Source organism: Gobio gobio (genome assembly GCF_949357685.1).
Source record: "Gobio gobio genome assembly, chromosome: 1".
NCBI lineage: Eukaryota > Metazoa > Chordata > Actinopteri > Cypriniformes > Gobionidae > Gobio > Gobio gobio.
The window spans coordinates 66,076,674-66,097,948 of NC_137097.1; the positions used below are offsets into that span (position 1 = coordinate 66,076,674).

General features: G+C 38.0%; 1 protein-coding gene across 2 annotated transcripts; it reads left to right on the forward strand.

The window, feature by feature from the left end:
* Window positions 1-887: 887 nt before the first annotated feature.
* farsa (phenylalanyl-tRNA synthetase subunit alpha) lies at window positions 888-21,239 on the forward strand. 2 transcript variants are annotated; one of them, XM_079843883.1, is made up of 13 exons: window positions 888-1,085; window positions 2,904-3,041; window positions 6,114-6,212; window positions 6,297-6,415; window positions 8,237-8,329; window positions 8,529-8,657; window positions 14,184-14,299; window positions 14,411-14,495; window positions 15,751-15,850; window positions 15,935-16,103; window positions 16,255-16,332; window positions 20,457-20,571; window positions 20,667-21,239. In XM_079843883.1, the coding sequence occupies exons 1-13, from the start codon at window positions 939-941 to the stop codon at window positions 20,770-20,772; spliced, it is 1,494 nt and encodes a 497-aa protein (XP_079700009.1). In that variant the 5' UTR covers window positions 888-938; the 3' UTR covers window positions 20,773-21,239. The 2 variants fall into 2 exon arrangements, with proteins under 2 accessions (XP_079700009.1, XP_079700008.1); XM_079843882.1 differs by having other exon boundaries at window positions 920-1,085; window positions 15,751-16,103; window positions 20,667-21,229.
* The last annotated feature ends 36 nt before the right edge of the window (window positions 21,240-21,275 follow it).

Sequence of the window (21,275 nt, forward strand, 5' to 3'; positions counted from 1 at the left end):
AAAATATATATTTTACAAAACAATGTGTACTCTAAAATTACTGTAAAATCAAAGCCATATGTCTAACCAAGTTGTGTTCCAAATTTGAAGTTGATATCACAAAAATTGAAGTTCCCATGAGATTTTGTTTAGGCGCAATACCAAAAATAGCCACCAGGTCTCATTCAAATTCCATTGATTGTTTTTTTGATGCATTTTCCAGTAAATTTCTGTCCAAATATCACTTCCATCACAAAACAGTCACCAAATATGGACCCTTGAGACTCAGACCTTTCCGACAATATGTGTTTTGTCAAGATTGGAAAAGATTTTGAATATAAAGTAGTTAAAATAATTGTTGTAATATGAAACATGACACCGCCCACTAGGGGAGGAGCCCGCTAGAATAATTTAGAGTAACGTTTCCATGGTAACACAATGTCTGAAATCAAAACGTTTTTAACAGGATGAATTTTGAGTTTGTAAGCTTTCAAATGATACCTAATTTATGATAATTACTTAAATATATGATACGAAAAAAAAGGCGATCAAAAAAAGAGCACCAGGCGTCCCACCTGTGGGACGGTGACAGTTGAGGTTAATAATAAAAACAAAGCCGCAATAAATATACAGATTTTTTTGTTTTTGTTTTTAACAAATAAAGGTTAAGACATTCCAATGATGCTAACGGTAGTGCAATAATAATGTAAATATGAATCTTCAAAAGTGTAATAATAAATACAGAGCTGTTCAAATATACCAAACGTTTTAATGATAAAGGTTTGTGGACGCCACGCCTGAAAACTAGGTGATATATCTTTATATAAGATATATATTTTATTTTCATCAGCAGCTCTGTGTACGTGTTTTACGGTAAAAACAATTCTTGCGTTTTTGTTTCTGTGGTTACGGCTGTGTGATGTCACGTCCGTTTCCCCATCCGACAAGGCGACTCCAGCATGGCTGACACCGGGCTTTTGGAATCACTCTTACGGCTAGTGGAGAAGGTAGACGGCGGCATTGACAGCCAGGATGTGGCCGTGGATCTCGGGGTGGATCATCAGGTGATCGTCGGCGCGGTGAAGAGTCTGCAGGCGCTGGGAGAGGTGAGGAGATCCCGCAGCAGAAACACGCACTGACTGATGCAACAGCGGCGCAAACGAGACCCATTCAATCCGCTGGACCTGCCGGTTCTTCACTGAAATCAGGACAATCCGCTCTTTAGATAGAAATCATCTTACAGACTATGATAACAGCCTATATAGCGGCTAATGTAAACTATAGTTTTCTATCTATCTCGCCTATCTATGTATCATCTGTCTGTTTATTTATCTATCTATCTGTCTGTCTGTCTGTCTGTCTATCTATCTATCATCTGTCTATCTATCATCTGTCTATCTATCATCTGTCTGTCTATCTATCTATCATCTGTCTGTCTCTCAATCTATCATCTGTCTGTCTGTCTATCTATCTATCATCTGTCTATCTATCATCTGTCTGTCTATCTATCTATCTATCATCGGTCTGTCTGTCTGTCTGTCTATATATCTATCATCTGTCTATCTATCATCTGTCTGTCTATCTATCTATCTATCTATCGTCTGTCTGTCTCTCAATCTATCATCTGTCTGTCTGTCTATCTATCTATCATCTGTCTATCTATCATCTGTCTGTCTATCTATCTATCTATCATCTGTCTGTCTGTCTGTCTGTCTATATATCTATCATCTGTCTATCTATCATCTGTCTGTCTATCTATCTATCTATCTATCGTCTGTCTGTCTGTCTGTCTGTCTGTCTGTCTATCTATCATCTGTCTGTCTATCAATCTATCGTCTGTCTGTCTCTATCTATCTATCTATCTATCTATCTATCTATCTATCTATCTATCTATCTATCTATCTATCTATCTATCTATCTATCTATCTATCTCTATCTATCTATATCTATCTATCTCTATCTATCTCTATCTATCCATCATCTATCTATCTATCTATCATCTGTCTGTCTATCAATCTATCATCTGTCTTTCTGTCTATCTATCTCTCTGTCTATCTATCTATTTATCTATATGTCTATCTGTCTGTCTGTATCTATCAATCTATCATCTGTCTTTCTGTCTATCTATCTCTCTGTCTATCTATCTATTTATCTATATGTCTATCTGTCTGTCTGTATCTATCAATCTATCATCTGTCTTTCTGTCTATCTATCTCTCTGTCTATCTATCTATTTATCTATATGTCTATCTGTCTGTCTGTATCTATCAATCTATCATCTGTCTTTCTATCTATCATCTGTCTGTCTCTGTCTGTCTATCTGTCTGTCTGTCTGTCTGTCTGTCTGTCTGTCTGTCTATCTATCATCTGTCTGTCTATCAATCTATCATCTGTCTTTCTGTCTATCTATCTATTTATCTATATGTCTATCTGTCTGTCTGTATCTATCAATCTATCATCTGTCTTTCTATCTATCGTCTGTCTGTCTGTCTGTCTGTCTGTCTATCTGTCTATCTGTCTATCTATCTGTCTATCTGTCTATCTGTCTATCTATCTGTCTATCTATCTATCTATCTGTCTATCTGTCTATCTATCTGTCTGTCTATCTATCTCTCTGTCTATCTATCTATTTATCTATATGTCTATCTGTCTGTCTGTATCTATCAATCTATCATCTGTCTTTCTATCGTCTGTCTGTCTGTCTGTCTGTCTGTCTGTCTGTCTGTCTGTCTGTCTATCTATATCTGTCTATCTGTCTATCTGTCTATCTATCTATCTATCTATCTATCTATCTATCTATCTATCTATCTATCTATCTATCTATCTATCTATCTATCTATCTATCTATCTATCTATCTATCTGTATATAGATCTTCAATAAATATTATGTTAATCTGTCTTAACCTGGTTGAATGATGTGGTCAGGTGATCTCGGCAGAGCAGAAGTCCTCCAAACACTGGGAGCTGACCGGAGAGGGGTGTGAGATCGCGGAGCAGGGCAGTCATGAAGCCCGAGTGTTCAACGCCATCCCTGCTGAGGGTCTGCCGCAGAATCAACTCATGGTGAGAGAAGAACATTTGTGTGTATTACACCTTCATGTACTAGTGAAAATGTGTATTTTGATGTGTATGAGTATCATTAAAACGAATCTCAGCTCAATGTCATATTTTACTAGCCTGACAAGCCAGACCCAAATCAAGATGTTGGGTCTGGGAACTCACCATTGGCAGGGCTCAATCCGAGGTGCGGGATAAACGGCTGTCTTTCAAATTCCCTCTGCACACAATAGGATAGCGCCACAACCAACCAGAGCAACGAAGAAGGTGAAGCGGAGCTAGTTGATAGATTAAACTTTCGCTGTATCCGGTCGGCAAAACTCAGAACACATCTTCCTTCCTTAAGAATGACTTCAGTGCCGTTCTTTGCTCTTTTCTCAAAGAAAAGCTCAACTCCAAGTCTTCCAGAGTCACGGCCAAAGCTGATTCGAAAGGCCGCTGTTCGCCAGCTTCTTTGTTTACAAGTAGAACGCAGAAACGCCACAACTCTGCCGTCATTATATTAAGCCGCCCACCGACTCTAAACACGATGTGATTGGCCAGACCAGAGTTTGGTTTTTCCAGCTCAAGCCAACGGAGAGTTGCGAGACGCCCTGGCTGCAAATTAAGATTTGCTGCCGCTAGGATGGGTCTAGATTTCTAGGCTAATATTTTACTCCAAAAAGACTTTTATAAGGTTATTAGATTATATTATTTTCATGACAACTAAGCATATTTATTTAAACTATCCGTATCTTGCATTGCAAAATACTCTGTTTTTATTATGCAGAAAAAATAACGTTATTAAAACACTGTTAGTAGAGTATCTAAGTACAATCAGACATATACATCATTGAAAGTATTTGTTATACAGAATTCTTTAAAGGAACGACATGCCACTTTTTTTGAAAATAGGCTCATTTTCCAGCTCCCCTAGAGTTAAACAGTTGAGTTTTATCGTTTTAGAATCCATTCAGCCGATCTCTGGGTCTGGCGGTAGCACTTTTAGCATAGCTTAGCATAGATCATTGAATCTGATTAGACCGTTAGCATCCCGCTCAAAAAATGACCAAAGAGTTTCGATATTTTTCCTATTTAAAACTTGACTCTTCTGTTGTTACATCGTGTACTAAGACCGACAGAAAAAGAAAAGTTGTGATTTTCTAGGCCGATATGGCTAGGAACTATTCTCTCATTCCTGCGTAATAATCAAGGAGCTTTGTGCCGTACCATGGGTGCAGCGGTGCAATGATATTACTCAGCGCCTAACTTCCATCAACATAACCAACGTGACAACCTGCTTGCACAGAGAGCTTGCTGGGGACTATTTTTAGGTGCTGTGTAATAGGGATGAAACGATTACCGGTTTCACGATAAACCACGATAAAATTTAGTGACGGTTAGTAATATCGTATAAAATTGTATTATCATTAAAACCGCGTGTGATTATTACGGTTGTGAAAACTCGCGGCAAGTCTTGTCCAGTCAGCGTCAGTCTGACGCAGCACCGCTGTTTTTGAATGAGAAGAAATGGCAGAAGGCAGTGACAGCACTCGGGGGATTGTTCTGCCTTCTAAAAGGACCAAATCTGAGGCTTGGTCATATTTTGGCTTTTACAAAAGTCCTGAGGGAAACTTAATCTAAGATGGTCACCTTCTGCAGAACATGCCAGAAGAAAGTCACTGTAATGGGGAAAACACTTCAAAACTACGAACGCAAGGCAAGTGGACTTTGACCTCATACCAAAACTACGTCTGGCAAATTATAATGTGAAGCGAACGAACAAATTCAGTCAAGACTAAGGTGACATTTAAGGGATAATAATCAGGGCTTGACATTAACAACAACCGCCATTTGCGGGTGTAACGTTATTTCGGCTGCACACTAGCCACTCTGGCTGTTGAACTTATTATAGTCTTCTCAAAAGCCATCTGTTATAATCGCGTTGCGCATTATAACCACTCACACGTGTTTCTATTGAGTTTATGAATGCAATATCTCATAATCAGAGGCGTTCAGAGCGCGCGCCGCGCTCAATCACTGAAATCTGCACTCAAAGCAGAGAAAAACGTGCGATGTACGCAAGAGATTCACTCAGCATACATAGGTTGACTGTTTTTGTTCTGTTTCAGCAGCGAAAATGGTTTAAAAAAACTCAGCAGAACCACAACGCATCTGATATGACTGGCACAACGCTGGCGAATTTAGGGACTGTCTCTAAAGTTACATACAACATTGAAACGTGTATAACGTTACCAAACTTCACTAGCATTTAAAGAGAATGACAGTCATAAAACTGACTGTAAAGTGTTCATCTAGGTGTCAGGTATGATGCACACATTTTGATATTTAATCAAATAAACTGTCAAATCATATGGAAATATGGATATGCATTATTTCACTTGGATACTGTTTGGGCTCTAACACAAAATATGCTAGATTTAAATGCATCATAGCTGAACACTGATGAGAATATTTCTTGAGAATATATTTACAGAGATAATATTAGAGATTATATTTACGACAAATTATTATTATTTATGCGTTATGCGTTACTATTGACGACGGCCATTAAGTAAAGAAATCCCACAGAATCTAGCTGAAAAAAGTGCTTAGAGCTGCTTTAGTTATTTGTTGTTTGTTGAATTTCAAATATAAAACTTGTTGAAATGTTTTAAGTGTGTGCATCTGTTCTTTTTGAACACTTTCATCTCGTTTGAACAAAACCGTGATAATATTGATAACCGTGATAATTTGGGTCACTATAATCGTGATGTTAAATTTCCATACCGTTTCATCCCTACTGTGTAATATCATTGCGCCGCTGCACTCATGGGACGGCAGCAAAGTTCCTTGATTAACTCTAGGGGAGTTGGAAAATGAGCCTATTTTCTAAAAAAAAAAATGGCGTGTTCCTTTTGACCAGACAAGGTGTTCATAACTCTTTTAATTTAGAATGTATTTTCTGTTATTGTTATATATATATATATATATATATATTTCACTAATGTTACCTATTAATCCTGTGAATTCAAGACATTGGTATGCATGCATATCTAGACCTGTGTAGATATCTAATGGGCCTTTTCCTTCTTTTAGAAAATGCAGAGCGGGAAGGTTGGTTTCAGCAAAGCCATGTCCAACAAATGGATCCGTCTGGATAAAGCTCATGAGGGAGGACCACGAGTCTTCAAAACCGTGAGTTACATGCAGTGCTGCCCAGATCATGAAATAAGCCCAAACACCTATATGAATGTGTTATGCAGCGTGTGTCTCTTGCAGGTGGAAACCATTGAGGATTCAGTACGGGACAAACTACAGCTGGTGCAGAAGGGGCAGTCGGCCAAACTAGAGGAGAAGGAAAAGAATGAACTGAAGAAACGTAAACTGCTAGCGGAAGTGTAAGAGAGCTTTGAGTTACTCAAGTTGTTCATCTTGGCCCTGTTTAACTCCTGGTTTTAAGATGCATTTTGGGCGATCGGATCTTAAGTAGACGAGGGAGACGCACACACGTTTACACCTGGTGTTTTAATCTTTTGTCCACTTTCAACCACTTCTGTCCTGATTTCTTCAAGGGTAGGATATATGGCAGGTAAATGTATGGACTTTTTCAGATCTTTTTATCTAATGGACGAAAGCAGCTCACACAGTGTACATATGAATGCGATCGGAGACGATGGAAAAACATGGAGAGCATCAGCTTTCCTTTCTGCTCTGGTAGCCACAAGGCCACAAGTGTGTGTTAGAAATCAGGAATGGTGAGAGAACATTGCGCTTGGTGCTTTTTTCGTCTTCAAACCAAACTTGGGTCTCCAGCTGACAAAGATTTTCAACTACCTGTGGAAGTGGTCAAAGGTGGACAAGCTCAAAACGTTTTAGACCCTGTTTACACCTGTATTTAGCATCGTCCACTTGTGATCCGATCAACCTAAACGCAACTTAATACCAGCTGTAAACAGGGCACTTGATTCATTTAGTGTGTTTGATTAGTAATGCAAATGAAGCCGGTTTGGTGTTATGCAGGTTATTATTTACAGTTTTTTCCAATTGCTAACACAATTTTTCAAACTAGTCTGGTTTTATCAAAATACTTAACACAATTCACAAAACCACACACCCAAACTGCAAAATATCTCATATATCCATATATCATATATCCCAGATAGGGGATTTCATCTTTATTTTTATTTCCTTTTAATTTCCTTTTAATTCCTTTTATAACTATTATACTATATATATTTTTATTTTATTCACTTATAACTATTTTAACTTCATTTCTGTGTAAAGCACTTTGAATTGCCACTGTGTATGAAATGTGCTATACAAATAAACTTGCCTTGCCTTGCCTATCCTGCAAAATGAAGCACTGCAACCAAAACTACACATAGCATTATCAAAATCAAACTTTTGCACGAAATGGCACACACTTCATTCATATTACCAGATTTTTGTCTAACCAACTACACACTGTTGGGCATAATGAAAAGCACCCTCATCTTTAGTATGCTTTGCCATAATACTAAAATTTTTATCAAATTGTTCACATGCATATTTGCAGATACACACACATGCTGTTGAAACATTTTATTTTTTTTATTTTTCACTACGGTAAACAAGTCAGTGCAACATATGCTGCATGATCCATACGAACATATGATCCTCTAGCTGCTCTACCTCTCCCTCTCATTCTCACCCTCCCTCTTCCTCTCCCTCTCTCTGCAACATCTTCCATTGTTGTTGTAAAAAAAAAAAGGTGCTCACCTGTGTTCTTTTTATAGTGCTTACATCCTGATTGAAGTGTTAACAATTAACCATTGAGGTGTTTGGCCAGGTGGCACATGTATTGGCCAATTAGCTCATGTAGTGTCATTTTGAATGCCAGTGTTTTGTGACTTTATGTCAGATTGTTGTGTCTTATGCAAAGAACCGTGTTCAGTGCATTTAAAAAGTGCCATTTTGAATTGCAAAATGTGTGTAAAGCAGAAAATGTGTTTAGACTTTTGAAGACTTGAGAAGAGGTTTTGCTCTCTGTGTGTCAGTTTAAATAATTGTGCTGTCCATGTAATTTTAGTGTGTTAGCAATTGGAAAAAAAACTGTATTATGTGCTGCATGAGCAGTAGGAGGCGCTACAGCTCAATAATCATCTCAGTTACAATTCTTGTAAGGGAGAAGCATGTAATGTATTCCTAATTTGTGTGTATGTATATATGAATGATTTTAGGACGGTTAAGTCTTACCGGATCACTAAAGGCAGCAGCTTCAGTACCACCATCACCAAACAAGAGACAGAACTGACTCCAGAGATGATCGCCAGGTGAGACCAATCGCATTCTTAAAGGAAAATAGGCTGTAAAACACTTCCAGATCCAGTTTTGAAACACAAGGCCATCCCACTTGTGACTTATTCACAAGTTGTTGTTTTTTTCATATTAAAGAGCAGCACACTCATTCAGGTTTCAGGAAACACTTCATAAAAATAACGATTTTGTCTTTGGTTGACTTGCTTCTTTCAGTGGCAGCTGGAAGGAGAAGAAGTTTAAGCCGTATAATTTTGAGGCGATGGGTGTTGCTCCAGACTGCGGCCACCTGCACCCGCTCATGAAGGTCCGGACGCAGTTCAGGCAGATCTTCCTGGAGATGGGGTCAGTTCTTCGACCTCAGATGAGAAAGTTATCAGATTTATTGTTTGGTCACCATATTTTTGGACAAAATGATTTCACTCATTTATTTTACAAAGTTATGCATTTAGCAGACGCTTTTATCCAAAGAGACTTACAAAAGGGAAGTTTTGTCACAGAGACAAGAATATTTGTAATATAAAATGGCAGGTTTTTCGACAAATTCAAGCTAGAGTGTGTATGTAAGTGCTTTGCCAGTGTTTTAGTGGAACAATAAAGTATTTTAAAGAAACCGTGTTCCCATGACCTATATACTTAAAGGGTTAGTTCACCCAAAAATGAAAATTCTGTCATTAATTCCTCACCCTCATGTCGTTGGACACCCGTAAGTCCTCCATTCATCTTCGGAACACAAATGAAGATATTTTTGTTGAAAGCTGATGGCTGAGAAAGGCTTCAGACAGGCCTCCATTGGCATTCAGTACATTGACACTTCCAAGATCCATGAAAGGCACTTAAAACGTCGTTACAAAGTCTATCTCACCACAGTGGCTCTACAATAATCTTACAATGCGACGACAATAGTTTTTGTGCGCAAAAAAAAATCAAAATAACACCTTTTTCCAACTTGTTCTCGACTTCCGTGTATGCCTCCACGACGCATGCGCGAGAATATGACGTAGCGCCGGTGTTCGGGAATCCATGAAATACACACTTAAGCCCCATTTTGAGCACTACGCCGAGACCTAAAGCACGATCAATGTAGAATCCAACAGCTTAGACACGCGCGTCTTCCTCTGCTCGTAAACAAATCGCTTCGGGGTCATATGTCCGAACGCCGGATCTGCGTCATATTCTCGCGCATGCGTCGTGGAGGCACACACGGAAGTCGAGAACAAGTTGGATAAAGGTGTTATTTAGATTTTTTTTTGCGCACAAAAACTATTGTCGTCGCATCGTAAGATTATTGTAGAGCCACTGTGGTGAGATGGACTTTGTAACGACGTTTTAAGTGCCTTTCATGGATCTTGGAAGTGTGAATGTACTGAATGCCAATGGAGGCCTGTCTGAAGCCTTTCTCAGCCATCAGCTTTCAACTAAAATATCTTCATTTGTGTTCCGAATATGAACGGAGGACTTACGGCTGTCCAACGACATGAGGGTGAGTAATTAATGACAGAATTTTCATTTTTGGGTGAACTAACCCTTTAAAAAGTGCCACTTTTCAATCGGAATGGTGTAAGGCCCGCCCAGTCGTCCCAATGACGGTTTCCGATTAGTGGGTGAAGGTTGCTTGTTCTGTCTTTTCAGCGGAGCAAAGTAATTTAATTCCAATTTACCTTTATCTGACTCCATTTTTTATGACCTTGAATTTAGGTTAGAATGCCGATTGATTATTAGGTCATATGTATAACAATTTAACTACACATTTGATTATTCTATTCCACTCTTTAACTTGCACCGGCCGTTACGTGGGCCCACGATCACAAACGTGCCAGTCCGATCATTAACCAGAGGTTATGGCTAAAGTGATTTAACAGTGCCGCCCATGCTTGCTATTGTTAAAAAGTACCCATGTAGCCCCCCACAGTCGCCTATAACAACTAACAATTAAAGCTGAAACAGTAACCAGAGGTTAAGGCCAGTACCATAAAATAATGCCATATTATCTCAATAGTATTTTATCTGGCCCCCTATAATGCGACTGCATAACAACTTAGTTAAAGTCAAGCAGAAATCTAGAATCTCGCCAGATGTTCCCCATGCTCCATACAAGCCGAGATCTAGTATGTACTTAACCCTGGTTGCAGATTTGCGGTAACATAATGCATTAAAATCATAAAAAAAATGCATTGATCTGTCTCCAGAATCACGCCCTGACCCTTCTGCATCATCCCTTAAACACCAGACCAAGACAGAAACCTCATTCAAATGTAAACATGAGTTGGGAATTAGCATTAAGTAAGTCCTATAGACCCGTATTGACGACAGGAGGTAAAGACCAATTGGCAGAGGACACACCCACCACAATAAGCAAAATATCTCTAAACTCTTAAAACCTGTGTTACCTTTTGCTTTACTTCTGTGGGAATGAGACCTTTGTACCAGTCGCACTGAGACATTTCAAATGATACCCAACATGTATAATACTGTATAGTACTTGTTCACATGAACTCATATAGATTTGGGGTACATTTAACATGTAGGGAAGTGATGAGGGTGAGGGGAATGAAATGTAAATTAAGGCCATCCTTGGGGGATTAACTGTGATGTCGTCTCGGATGGGGACACTAAACGCACAAGAGTGAGTTCAGATGTTCATTTCTTTTTTCTCAGAGAGTCGCCCTATCTCTTATAGTTCTTCCAGTTTTCACAGTCTTACAATTGTTTCTTACTACATTTGTATGTTGCTGATTAAGAGCTTATCACTCATTAAACAAAAGGACCTAAAGCACCTAAAAGCACCATGGTAGTATTTATTTTTTGGACATGGTGCCATGGTATTTTTTGAAGTATGTTGGAATAACATGTAAATACCATTTGTTAGAGTTTCTGTAGGTCTTAAAATCTTTAACGAGTCTTAATTCCAGAGGTGTCAAAAGTATTCACATTCATTACTCAAGTAGAAGTATAGATACTAGGGTTTAAAAAGACTTCTGTAGAAGTTGAAGTATCAACTCAAGCTTTTTACTCAAGTAAAAGTGTAAAAGTACTGGTTTCAAAACTACTTAAAGTATAAAAGTAAAAGTAATGTAAGGGGAAAAAATGCCATTAAAGGGGTAGTTCACCCAAAAATGAAAATTCTGTCATAATTTACTCACCCTCAAGTACTTCCAACCGGTATGAGTTTCTTTGTTCTGAAGATATTTTGAAGAATGTTTGTAACCAAGCAGATAGGGCAACCATTGACTGCCATAGTACGGGCAAAATGCTATGGCAGTCAATGGTTGCCCTCTCTGCTTGGTTACAAACATTCTTCAAAATATCTTCAGAACAAAAACTCATACAGGTTTGGAACAACTTGAGGGTGAGTAAATGATGACAGCATTTTCATTTTTGGATGAAGTATCCCTTTAAGGACAAAAGATTAGGCCGCGCCACAGTGCATACCCCACCTCCTCCTCCAAAAAAAAAAATCTAAAGGCCATAATGACTATAATGTTATATTAAAAAGTTAATGTTGACATTTTTTAGATGCATAGGCTACCCGTTTCAGCTGCATATATTCCCATTGAAAATCAACGCATTTTAAGACAATGCAAATACATTAAAGAACCATAAGTGTACTGCTGAGCAAAAAGTCAAAATTCAGAGGCATATTATCAATAACCATTTTTTGAATGTGTGATTAGTGTGGCCAGATTGGGTCAACGATTTCCAGCCCCAAAACTCACCAAATGTACATTTATATTCAAAAAATGGTTATTGATAACATGCCTCTGAATTTTGACTTTTTGCACCTATACAATACTTATAGGCAACTAGTCACTCCAAGAAAAACCCCAAAACTTTAACCGCCAAAATAATGTGATATTATTTTATTGCCATACCAATCAATGTTGATAAGTAAGTTACCATTTTATCTCCTTAAAACATCAAAAATCAATTTCCCAGTAAAACGGATCAAATATGACTATATTATGTCCAGGTAGAAACTGTCAAAACGGCAATCCCTCAGAAAAACACAATGTCCACACAATGTCAACAGTAAGAAGCCAATTTACGTGCAAAAAGTGCCCAAAAGTGTAATAAACAGGCATTTCACACGTTAATGCACACACCACTGTCAAAATGCGTAATTCATTGATACTGTACAATAATCCGCCAACAAAAAATAACAACACTGCGCCTACCATTGTGTTGCACTTTGCTTTGACAAAACTACAGTACGTCTTTCATAAAATACATGGCGCATGCACAGTCAAAACGGATTAATCGTTGATTTTAACCTCTTTCAGCAGCTGTCGGGGTTGCTAGTTGCAGATGTCCTAAGTGTGTATATGATGATGGACAGGAGTCAGGGTCATATTTATAAAGAGTCTTCGAGTCACAGGTGTAATTCACGTTTGAGAGTTGAGTCACTCTCCCACTCTTTACTGTAGATACAACTTGCTGTATATTTATGCCACTGGCATAGCGAACACTGGAATATACAGCTACGAGTTATCACGCTAAAACCCCGGCTAAAGTCATGAATGAGCACGTCTGCCTGCTGATCGCTGATTGGCTGAAAGTGCGTGCTCGTCGGCGAGAACCCGCCCTATCTGGCAACATGGTGTGTGATTTGTGCAGGTGCAGAGCCGGAATAAAAACATGCCGAAATGGAATAGGAGTAACGAGGCTATTATTAAAATGTAAAGAGTAGAAAGTACAGATAATTGCTTGAAAATGTAAGGAGTAGAAGTAAAAAGTAGGCTGAAAAATAATTACTCCAGTAAAGTATAGATACTCAAAATTTCTACTTAAGTAAGGTAACAAAGTATTTGTACTTCGTTACTTGACACCTCTGCTTAATTCACCCTTACACAAATTAAGGCCTTAGAAAGTCTTAAATTCATAAAGTCATGGCATTGATGAAATGAATATCTTCCTCAGTATTTTTGTCCTGTTTTCCTATACAAATAGAAACATCTTTAAATCAAGATACATTTACATAAGATGCAAATATAACGAAGTAAAACTTTGAAGTGTTGCTAATACAGCTCATTGTGTTTCTCCCTAGACATCTTACATTTAAAGAAAATATTAATGTATTGTTTCTTTCAATTTATTCCCTTTTATTCCTAAATTTTCTTTAATTGGTCTTAAAAAAAGTCTTAAATTTACCTTGATAAAACCCTGATTTGTACAATAATATTGTGCTAATTTAGTACTATGGTGTGTATATCAGTACAAGTACAATGGTATCACTGCTGAACTGAAAGGGATAGTTCACCCAAAAATGAAAATTACTCGCCCTCAAGCAATCCTAGGTGTAATGTGACATTCTTCTTTCAGACTAATAAAATCAGAGTTATAGTAAAAAATGTCCTGGCTAATCACAGCTTTATAATGGCAGATAATGGTAGGCCAAAATTTGAAGCCCAAAAAAGTGCATCCATCCATTATAAAAAGTAGTCCACACGGCACCAGGGGGTTAATAAAGGCCTAAATATTTAATATAAAGTAAAATATCTCATCTGTATTCATCTTACAAGAAAAGCGTAACTGGAGCGACGATGACGCCAGACGTAGGGTAAGCGTTTTGAACTGCAAGAGTTGAATATGGAAGGCGGTCTAGCGGAAGTTAGATATTTTACTTCATAACATGTTAAATATGGATCTTTTTCTTACACAAACGCATTGATTGGCTTCAGAAGGCCTTTATTAACCCCCCCAGAGCCGTGTGGAGCAGTTATATGATGGATGGATGCACTTTTTTGGGCTTCAAATTTTGAGCTGCCATGTCATGGGGTCATTATCATTTTTGAATTAATTATCCCTGTAAGCTTATCGTTGAAAATGTTAATCTACAAGAATATTTCTTGTATTTATGTCTTTCATTCACAGATTCACAGAAATGCCCACTAATAACTTCATCGAGAGCTCCTTCTGGAACTTCGATTCTCTGTTCCAGCCCCAGCAGCACCCAGCAAGAGACCAGCACGACACCTTCTTCATCTCTGGTGAGAAACGTCCACCTCCGTGCTGTCGTTGGCCTGCAGGAGGTTATGCCGCTTGCTGTCAAAGCATACCTTTCTGGTCTCACTCTCAAACTAATTGTTTGTATTTCTCAGACCCGGCACTGGCTCACGAGTTTCCTCAGGACTATCTGGAGAGAGTGAAGAAGGTTCATACTGAAGGAGGTTATGGATCACAGGGGTAAGACGAGTGATATATGGTGTCATTCATTGATTTGCAATGTTGTTCATTTCTAATGTTGTGTTAATTTAAGATTATTTAATTTGAGATTTGAAAAATATATATTTTTAATACTTTTATTCATAATGGAAAAATAAACTGATCAAAAGTGACAGGAAAGACATTTCTAATGTTGCAAAAGATTCCTATTTCAAATAAATTCTGTTCTTTTGAACTTTCTAATAAATCAAAGAATCTGTGGAAAATGTATTCTGGTTTCCACAAAAATATGAAGCAACACAACTGTTTTCAACATTGATAACAATCAAACATGTTTCTTGAGCGTCAAATCATCATATCAGAATGATTTCTGAAGGATCATGTGACACTAGGGTGACCACCTGTCCCGCTTTGCGTTGTACCGCACAGCATTTTCACCCCTTGTCCCGCATGTCGCATATTGAGAAAATGTCCCGCATTTTCACCAGTCTATTGATTTTTAATGATCATATTGAGAAAACATGCATGCGTTCTTTTGCCTTTTTAAGAAAGCATTTTATTTATTATTTTTGCGGCATCGTTTTTCACCTATATTTAACAGCGCTTCGTCAGAAGTAACATCCCGCCTTACACAAATACAAAAGCCATTTTTTAAACCATATCCAATGGTTGAAAAGAAAGGAGTAAACACGGTCACTAGTAGGTTGTGACGGCTGTCAATCAAAATGTGGAGCGGTGATTCGTTCCATGTGTTCCCTGTCAGAAAACGAATGGATAGTTCTGTATATAAATGAATATATATATATATATATATATATATATATAATAAGATTAACTAATTTAATGTTGTTTTATTTGTTTCATTATTTATTTAGTTGGATTTTAGTTGCACTTGGTCAGAACTGTTTCAAAAGTAGTTATCTGCATGATGCCTGCTGCCTTTGGGCTCAGTGATGTTGAATTTAAGATTATACAACAGTTTCAGGTTATGTTTTAGTGTTGGTAACATGTCCCACACAAACTTAGTAATCGTCCCACATTTGGTTTGTTTGCACCCTATGTGACACTAAAGACTTCAGCTTTGATCATTACATTTTTAAATATATTACAATAGAAAACCTTTGTTTTTAATGGTATAATAATATTTACATTATTACTGTTTTTAATGTATTTATAATCAAATAAATGAGCCTTGGTGAGCAGAAAAGCCTTAAAATCTTAAGTGTCCCCAAAATGTTGTGCATTTGTAATTTTAACACCTTAAATCAATTTTAAGATACAAGTACGACTGGAAGATTGAAGAAGCTCAGAAGAACCTCCTGAGAACACACACCACGGCGGTCAGCGCTCGGATGCTGTATAAACTCGCACAGCAGGTGAACACACACACACACACGCTCACGACTCGTTTCACTGCCGTGTACTTCAGATATCTCACTCGTCTCTGTCATTCCTTTCAGGAGAAGTTCACACCAGTGAAGTACTTTTCCATCGACAGAGTTTTCCGTAACGAAACTCTGGACGCCACCCACCTGGCAGAGTTTCACCAGATCGAGGGCGTTGTTGCCGACTACGGCCTTACCCTGGGAAACCTCATGGGCATCCTGCACCAGTTCTTCACCAAACTAGGTACTGCGCTCCTTGCTTTTTTACAAATAAGTTGTGAAAAGAAAAGAATCTTCTTCTTCAGTATAATTGGTATAATTTCCCATTTATAATGAAGGAGGGTTCTTGAATGTTCCAAAGATTTATGATCATGATTTTGAAATATTTACCACAGGAATCACAAAACTGCGTTTCAAGCCTGCGTACAACCCCTACACTGAGCCGAGTATGGAGGTCTTCAGCTATCATGAAGGTAAAACTCTCCATATGAAGTGATATTTTACATGTGATATTAATTCTTTCATTAAGTCTTAATAACATTAAGTCTAACATAACATTAAGTCTTTCATAGTCTGATGTTTAGTAAGTGTAGAATAACTGAAATCGGGTAAAGAGTATAGAATAATAGAGGAAGTATATAATAAATGATAAACAATTGAATTAGGGATGCATGAAATATCAGCCACCATATCGGTATCGGCTGATATATGTTCATTTTTAATGTTAACTTTATTAGTCCAATAAGAAAGTGTTTGCAGTAATACATTTTTTTTTATTATTTCCTTCTGCTGTGCTGAGACACTTATTCGCCATGAGGGTTTTGAATTGCTTGAAATGTGATGGAAATCGCTTCAAAAAGGAAAATACAGTTGTGCAACATGTGCAGTACAAGTCATATCATTGTAATTGTGTGCTTTTGGCATGGATTTAATGGTGAGACTTTAGTTTTTGTAATCAGGCTCTCCAAAATGGTTTAGATTTATCGGCCAATGTATCGGTTATCAGCTTCCAAATATGAAGAATTATCGTTATCATATCGGCCAAAATTGTCATATTGGTGCATCCCTACATTAAAATATTTAAAATGAGATGGAAATGCCGTAACACACTATTTCCAATTCCGTATTTTGGAAGCAAAACTATATGATTAAGTAGTAAAATAGCATTGATATTGTGGTCAGCATTAAACGGAAATCTTTTCTTCACTTTTGTCATGTATTTCCAGGTGAAACGGCTTCTCGTACAAGAACAAATGTGACAAAGACTTGATTTTGAATGTGAAAAAAAAAAAAAAATTGGTGTGCAGTGTGCACAGAAATCATTTATTATAAACACTGCAGTATTCCATTAAACATAAATAGTCATTTATTTTCTTCACTGGGGAAATCATTTTTAACAATAACTTATAAACCATTAAAGGCGGACCAACTGTGAGCTACAAGGTTGTTAATCATTATTTCAACTTATTAAAAAAAAAAAAAATCAATCAAATTACCCATGATTCAGCAAAGAAATCTCCACCAATCAGAGAATCATGACAAGCAAATAAAGTGCAACATTCAGGTTTGGAAGTTAAAACTCAGAGAAATTGATTTTGAACTTATAAACTAGTGATGTCAATCGATTAAAAAAAATTAACGAATTAATCAAATTTTTCTGTAATTAATCATGATTAATCGCAATTAAAAAAACATTGAAATTATTACAATATCAAAATATTAAAAACTACAGTTACTCTCCAAATTAATGTAGAAACAATTTAAAGACAGTATATTTTAAATATTTGTTGTAATGGCATCTTTTTATGAATGAAGGCCAGTATCACTGATACTAATGTCTCTATGAAACATTAATGACGTTACATTACAGTATGAATGAAAGCTACCAATTTCAACATTTATTAGGCTTTAAAAAATAACAACTTTTTAATTTAATTGAACTTAAAACCATCTTTAGGCATAAGGAAAATATTTACCCATGGTCTTCCCTGTTAGACATAGTCTACACAGAAATTGAATAAAGTTATCAAACACCTTTCTTAACTGCATAAATAATAAATGAAATATAGATTATTCATCATTAAAGCTACAATTTTTTTCTGTTCCCGTTGTTCTTTAATAAACATTAATGACAGGCATCAACAGTGCTACTGTCACTTTAACATCGTCCACTGCCGAAACATGAAGCGGATCTGACGCGCTGTCCAGCGCATCTCATTTTCTCACAAGTTCATTTAAGACGTTATTTAACTAATTTAAGACGCCTAATATGAGAATACTCGACACAACTGGCATTTTGGCTAAATTCTCTGTGTTGTTGTTATTGTTTGTTCAAGAGCGAAGGGAGAACTGTGTGTGCACGTCTGCATGAGACTGGTGTGTGTGTGTGTGTGTGTGTCAGCGTGTCCCTCGATTAGCTCCCTAGCTTGAGCTTCCTAGGTGATGAATCAGTATATCGTGTACATGAATGTGGCCGACTCCCTGATCAGTGCCCTGACTACTGAACTAAGGAGTGGCGGATTGAGACGCACCCACACAGACAGGGCATTGACGTACAGCGCGTTCTCTTCTGTCTTGTCGCGCTTAGATTGTTTAAAAGCATTTACATGAATAAGAGTGTGATCTTGAATAATAAAGTGATTTGATTTGATTTGATTTGATCATATAATGTAACGCTGGGCAAAAAAGGATATAAAAATGGATGCTGCGTTATTTGCGTTAAATATTTTTAATGCGTTAAACTGAAAAAATTAATTGCCTGCGTGAACGCGTTAATTTGCCCAGAACTATTAAAGACAGCCCTACTGGGAGCTACAAAACTGTTAATCGATAGTGTATGATTCTGCCGAAGCCGTCAGCATTGTTTCAGCTTAGTTTTAAAATAATCATGTTGCGGAAAAACTACATTACCCATGATGCTGTACAGAAAATTCCACTAATCAGAGTCAAAACAAGCAAAGATCTCATTAGCTCCGCCCACTCCCATGTGAAACTGAATGGTATAAAAGCAATATACACTCACCTAAAGGATTATTAGGAACACCTGTTCAATTTCTCATTAATGCAATTATCTAATCAACCAATCACATGGCAGTTGCTTCAATGCATTTAGGGCTGTGGTCCTGGTCAATACAATCTCCTGAAATGAAATTGTTTGATTCTCCTGAATCAAACTGAATGTCAGAATGGGAAAGAAAGGTGATTTAAGCAATTTTGAGCGTGGCATGGTTGTTTGGTGCCAGACGGGCCGGTCTGAGTATTTCACAATCTGCTCAGTTACTGGGATTTTCACGCACAACCATTTCTAGGGTTTACAAAGAATGGTGTGAAAAGGGAAAATCATCCAGTATGCGGCAGTCCTGTGGGCGAAAATGCCTTGTTGATGCTAGAGGTCAGAGGAGAATGGGCCGACTGATTCAAGCTGATAGAAGAGCAACTTTGACTGAAATAACCACTCGTAACAACCGAGGTATGCAGCAAAGCATTTGTGAAGCCACAACACGCACAACCTTGAGGCGGATGGGCTACAACAGCAGAAGACCCCACCGGGTACCACTCATCTCCACTACAAATAGGAAAAAGAGGCTACAATTTGCACAAGCTCACCAAAATTGGACAGTTGGAGACTGGAAAAATGTTGCCTGGTCTGATGAGTCTCGATTTCTGTTGAGACATTCAGATGGTAGAGTCAGAATTTGGCGTAAACAGAATGAGAACATGGATCCATCATGCCTTGTTACCACTGTGCAGGCGGGTGGTGGTGGTGTAATGGTGTGGGGGATGTTTTCTTGGCACACTTTAGGCCCCTTAGTGCCAATTGGGCATCGTTTAAATGCCACGGCCTACCTGAGCATTGTTTCTGACCATGTCCATCCCTTTATGACCACCATGTCCCCATCCTCTGATGGCTACTTCCAGCAGGATAATGCACCATGTCACAAAGCTCCAATCATTTCAAATTGGTTTCTTGAACATGACAATGAGTTCACTGCACTAAAATGGCCCCCACAGTCACCAGATCTCAACCCAATAGAGCATCTTTGGGATGTGGTGGAACGGGAGCTTCGTGCCCTGGATGTGCATCCCACAAATCTCCATCAACTGCAAGATGCTATCCTATCAATATGGGCCAACATTTCTAAAGAATGCTTTCAGCACCTTGTTGAATCAATGCCACGTAGAATTAAGGCAGTTCTGAAGGCGAAAGGGGGTCAAACACAGTATTAGTCTGGTGTTCCTAATAATCCTTTAGGTGAGTGTATAAGTTTATTGCAAAATAAGCATACATATACAAATATACAAGTATTTTGAGAGTAGGGAGATCAACTCAATTACGCCTATAATCAACATTTGTAAATTGTAAAAGTAGTTTTCTATTTCTTCATCGTTTTTATTTTTATATATTGCTTCAAATCAGTTTGTAATGTGATTCACCTCGCAGCTGGTTGGTTCAAGTCTATGGGAAAAATTAATGGGAAAAACACTTCTGGAACCAAGAAGCCGAAAAGTGGGCGGACACTGTTGCCCTCTAAAGACGAAAGTCTAACTGTCTGTCTCGGTTTCGCATTATTAACCTTTCTCTCTCTGAATCTCTTAGGTCTGAAGAAGTGGGTGGAGGTGGGTAATTCTGGGGTCTTCAGGCCGGAGATGCTGCTGCCCATGGGTTTGCCCGAGGGGGTGTCAGTGATTGCCTGGGGTCTGTCCTTGGAGAGGTACATCAACCCGCACATATAAAATTGCATCTGTCGCAAATAAAAATCTCAAGAGTTGCTTGATTGTTTGTCTTTTTTTCCCCACCCATGTTCAGGCCCACCATGATCAAGTACGGAATCAACAACATCCGAGAGCTTGTGGGCCACAAAGTGAACCTGCAGATGGTGTACGACAGCCCTATATGTCGACTGGACTCTTAAACGACACGCACTCATCATAAGGCTCAGCGTATGGATTCATCTGTGCTCTCATGACTTCTCTGCATTGTCTGCATCTATTTAAGCCACACCCTGAACTACACTTTGCTGCCCGGGCATTAGTTATGAGGATCGTGTTGAACAGGCTGACGTCAAAACGTGGGAAAAGATTCATGTCTTTGCATGAGGAGCCTGCAAAGACTCTTTACAATGCTTGTTACAAGGTCACCACCCATTATAGAAATCCGTACTGGGCTCCACTTGAATCAAAGCATCACTTTTGTTTGTTTGTAGGTTAATACTTTGGTTATAAATATATAATTTCAATTAATTTGTCATCTTCCACAGCCCGTTTTTTAATGACAGCTCTGTAAAAACAGCCACCCAGTTTGTTCTCACAACCCAGAATGCAATGTCCTCATACTGTAGAAATATTAAATGAAAAATGTTGCAAATCTCCAATTTGACTTCATTAATGGTTGTTTTTTTTCATGGCTGTAGCATCA

Bases quoted from the DNA above. Each gene is read 5' to 3' on its own strand.
- farsa (XM_079843882.1), top strand. From the start codon at position 939: ATGGCTGACACCGGGCTTTTGGAATCACTCTTACGGCTAGTGGAGAAG. The intron at 1,086-2,903 runs GTGAGGAGATCC...TGATGTGGTCAG, and splicing joins GTCTGCAGGCGCTGGGAGAG to GTGATCTCGGCAGAGCAGAA. The intron at 8,658-14,183 runs GTCAGTTCTTCG...TTTCATTCACAG, and splicing joins CAGATCTTCCTGGAGATGGG to ATTCACAGAAATGCCCACTA.